Source organism: Camelina sativa, chromosome 15 (assembly GCF_000633955.1).
Source record: "Camelina sativa cultivar DH55 chromosome 15, Cs, whole genome shotgun sequence".
Taxonomy (NCBI): Eukaryota; Viridiplantae; Streptophyta; class Magnoliopsida; order Brassicales; family Brassicaceae; genus Camelina; species Camelina sativa.
In genome coordinates, this window is record NC_025699.1 from 708,552 (window position 1) to 712,773 (window position 4,222).

The 4,222-nt window shown below is 38.9% G+C and overlaps 2 protein-coding genes across 3 annotated transcripts in view; one reads left to right on the top strand and one right to left on the bottom strand.

The window, feature by feature from the left end:
* LOC104744402 (ADP-ribosylation factor 1-like 2) overlaps positions 1–1,359 on the top strand; it is a 3,489-nt gene extending 2,130 nt beyond the window's left edge. The window contains exon 7 of the mRNA XM_010465458.2: positions 1,040–1,359. Within this exon, the coding sequence (XP_010463760.1) occupies positions 1,040–1,049 (10 nt within the window). The 3' untranslated portion in view covers positions 1,050–1,359. The remainder of the gene's footprint in view (positions 1–1,039) is intronic.
* The window catches only part of LOC104744403, a 5,784-nt gene continuing 3,024 nt past the window's right edge, over positions 1,463–4,222 (bottom strand). Inside the window, exons 1-4 of one of the 2 annotated variants that reach the window (XM_010465459.2) lie at positions 3,738–3,989; positions 2,801–3,272; positions 2,501–2,710; positions 1,463–2,408 (exon numbers count right to left, since the gene is read on the bottom strand). In XM_010465459.2, the coding sequence (XP_010463761.1) occupies positions 1,618–2,408; positions 2,501–2,710; positions 2,801–3,272; positions 3,738–3,851 (1,587 nt within the window). In that variant the 5' untranslated portion in view covers positions 3,852–3,989 and the 3' untranslated portion in view covers positions 1,463–1,617. Of the gene's footprint in view, positions 2,409–2,500; positions 2,711–2,800; positions 3,273–3,737; positions 3,990–4,222 lie in introns of those variants that run through there. The other variant, XM_010465460.2, reaches the window with a different exon arrangement.

Consider the following 4,222-nt stretch of genomic DNA (forward strand, 5'->3'; position numbering starts at 1 on the left):
GAATTATATATGATTGATCTTATTCAGTAGTCCAGCTTTTGTTTTGTGTATATTGACCAACCCAGCTCAATTACTAGAGGTTTTTGTGGTGTTTCTTATGACTAATCTTCTGTGGTTTAGGGTTTCTCAAATATGATTGTGATGATCTCTTGGTTGTGTGTTTCGTTTACTAGGTCGTTATGTTGGGTCTAGATGCGGCTGGGAAGACAACGATACTGTACAAGCTCCACATAGGAGAAGTTCTCTCAACTGTTCCCACAATCGGTAGGTCAGATTGCTCAAAGCGTTTTTTTTTAACTATCTTAGGACTTGTTTGCTGAGGATTTTGAACTTCTTTCTTATACAGGTTTCAATGTTGAGAAAGTTCAGTACAAGAATGTGATGTTCACAGTTTGGGATGTTGGTGGCCAAGAGAAGCTCAGGCCCTTGTGGAGACATTACTTTAATAATACCGATGGACTTGTATAGTCTTTACTTCTTTTTGCTTCTGTGTGTTAGTTAGGGAGATATGATTCTGCAGAAGAGAATTCTTAGACAGATGAATAACGAATTGATGCATTTGCAGATATATGTGGTAGACTCCTTGGACCGAGAGAGGATCGGTAAAGCGAAGCAAGAATTTCAGGTACCTTAGAGAAATTACACTAATCTTTTAGGTGAAACTAGTCTCTGTGGAGTGTCTAATCTCTGCTTATTGATTTCTTCAGGATATCATAAGAGACCCGTTCATGCTCAACAGTATCATTCTAGTGTTTGCCAACAAACAAGACATGGTAAAAAAAAGTTCAAAGCTCTAGCTTTTCTTATGTGATATCTTTCTCATTTACCAATATTGATCCAAAACTCTTTATGAATCTCAGAGAGGAGCCATGTCTCCTCGAGAAGTATGTGAAGGGCTTGGCTTACTTGAACTCAAGAACAGGAAATGGCATATACAAGGCACATGTGCTCTTCAAGGAGATGGGCTCTATGAAGGCTTAGACTGGTTATCCTCTACGCTCAAAGAGGTTAAAGCTGCTGGTTACTCATCCGTTGGTCCCTCGTTTTAACACTCACTCCATTTACTAGCTATAATTGACATACGAAAAGTACCAAATCAAGCTCTCATGGTGTTCAGTCTATCCACCATTATATATACTTTTAGTCCATGGTCAAAGTCTTCTTCTTGGCCTCTGATATGTTAGTAATATCACAAAATCAAAATCTCTCAATACTTTTTCTTTTCTTTTGTCTTCACATGGCCCTGCTTCTTAAAAAGCTAAATGTTAAGCTCCTTTTTTCAGATGGATAAAATGTATCTGCAAAATTCTCATGGGATCATCCCTTTGAAGCTATATATGATTGATCTTTTTGCGTCTCTGTCATCCTCTATTGAGCTTTTGGCTCTTCAATTCGATAAATTAAGAACATACAGATAAATGAATGGAGAGATTATTAGAAAGCAATGGAGAGAAAGTATGAATGAGATTAAAAGTAATAGAATTCATTAGAAAATTATGTTTTGGATTTTTCTTAAAAAAAGAAAAACACAGCAGAAGGGATAAAAGAAACATCAAACATCTTTCCAAGAGAGAAAGGAAATGATTTCAAAAAGAGGCAAAAATAGTTTGGTCTTCTTTACTCAGCGCCCTTGTGTTGTTGCTTACTCTTAATATCAAGCTCTTTGACCAACTTTATCAGTTGCCTCACGCTCACGTCTTTGAAGCTCTCTTCATCAATTATCTTCTTCTTCTTCTTTGTCTTCTTCTTAGCCTCAACCTCTGCTTCTCCCTCTCCATTGATGTTAATATCCATCTCCACAGCATCCTCCTTGTTCTTCTTCTTGCTCTCTACGATTGATTCTGCTTCAGATGGAGACAACGGAGTTTTTGTCTTATTACCAGCAGCAAGTGTTGACGAAGAAGAAGAAGAAGCTGGAGTCTTCGAGAGAGGAGCCTCTTCTGATTCAATGTCAATCGATTCCTCAGATTCGCAACTGTTTTCTTCCAACTCGACCTCGTCTATCTCATATTCGGACCATTCATCGCTATCTCCTTCAAGTTCCTCCTCAGAAGCTATCTCATCGACTTCTTTTGACTCATCAGCTATCAGAATTGTTGTGACCGAGTCTACCATACTCACATTATCACTAGCAGAGACTTTAGACTCGAATGCCTCTTGGTTTGTGTCAACAGCAACAGCAACAGAAACAGCATCACCCTCCTCCGGATCAGTTTCATATTCTGTTTCATCTGAATCAGACTCAGAACCAATCTTCATTTGTTCAGACTCTGATTCTTTGTTGCAGGCCAGAGTGTTTGCGGTGGTAGTAGAAGCAGCATGGTCTACGACAACAAAGTCATCCTCCTGCGATGTTTCTTGTTCTTGGACTAGAACAAAACTGTCCGAAGCTGAAACCGTGTTGGAACCTGCAAAGAACGCCCCCATGGAAATTAAGAAATGAAAACAAAAAAATAGTGAAGCAAACAACATTGATGGGCATGCCAGTGTGTATGCATACCTGTTCCATTCATCTGTTCCTTACTAGTGGACGCATCAAAGAAAGTGATATCACCAAGATCACCATATAATATGTCAATATCTGAATCATTCTTTGAACCATCCCATTCCTTCTCCATTGAATCATTCAAATCTCTCACTGACACAACAACTTCTTCAGCCTCCTTTACTTTCTCTGAGTTTTCATCTGATTTTGCCTCGAATTTGGAACCTGCAATTTACAACTAAACTTGATTACAAACTCATCCAAATTACAAAAAACATGGAAATCATCTGTTTAAAATAACGAGGCATTGCATACCTGCGGGTGAATCTTCTCTTTCAGCATCTTCGTGCTTCTTTGCAGGTACATTTACGGATTTCAAACTCAGGTCAGCCATAGATTCTTCAAGCAATCTGACAGACCTTCTGGTGCTGTACACCCTCTGAACCGACTCATCCTTCTTACAAGATGCAGCTGTCTGAGCTCTCCTCGTGCTTCTGGCCGCTGGAGTTTTGCTCACATTGACCTCAGAGATGGTATCGGTGACGTCTAGCTTTACAGCAACCGAGGTCGCTGCTGCTCTTCTACGGCCTTCTTGAGGTAGGAGCATATTCGTGTCTCTGTTTTCTTGCTCCATTTCTCCAGCGAGGGACTTACCCACATAACAAGAACGGGTGACCAAATCTGATGACTGAGTATCATCTTTGGTGGCCTTTTTCCGAGTAGTTCTAACAGCAGTTCGAGCTACACTCGTTGGAGACTGATTCATGAAGTCATCAATACCTTCAACCTATCAAATCACAAAACAGTCAGACGATGTTGGATAGATCTAGTATAATTACAAATTTGTAAAACTGCTAATGTTACTATTGCAAAACCATCACCCATCAACAAATGTTAAAACCAAATATATATATATAAGACTTGAAACTTGATTTCGCAGATTTACCCATAGATTAGAAGCTTCAAACACAAAATTCGAGGCAGATCTACGAACAATAAGGAATTCATTCAATCTTGTTTGATTACCCAGATCTTAGAATACGATCCAATTGAAATCAAGCATCATCTGAAACCACTTCGAGGATTTCATACTCGTCACTACCAAATACTCTAGCAAACGCCCTAAATTTCTCAATTTCAGTAAGCAAAGATGTGGATCTCAAATCGATTGCAACAATATTACTGAGAATACTATCGGAACAAAACTCTAAAGAAAGGAGAAGGCAAAAAAAAAAAAAAAAAAGGAACTTACAATCTCAAGAGATTTGAGAGCATCGGCCATGGCGATATTGGTCATATTGGCTGGGATTTTGTTCCTTTTACAGAAGAACTGTAGATCTCTTCTCGGAAGACTGTCGAAATCCATGGCGACGATCTAGAGAAAATGAGAGAGAGAAAAAAAAAACTTTGATTTGGGTTTAGAAAAAATGACGGTTGAATTAAAAAAAAAAACAAAGACGTTTCTGATGAGACTGAAGATCCGAAGACGAAGGATATTTATACCATTTAGGCGAACACAAAAACCCTAACTCCCCCCTCGAGCAGATGTGACCGTTGCAGCGTCAATTTTGAATTTTGAAAATTATCTTAAAAAAACCCAACATGTTATTATACTGGGCCTAAGAATTTAAAAGCCCAAATTATTGATTAGTGGATGGGCCTATGATTCGGTAACGTAAAAAGCACGCGCTTTTCGGGGAGCGCGTGTAAATTGAATGAACTGCGAAGCTAGCAATC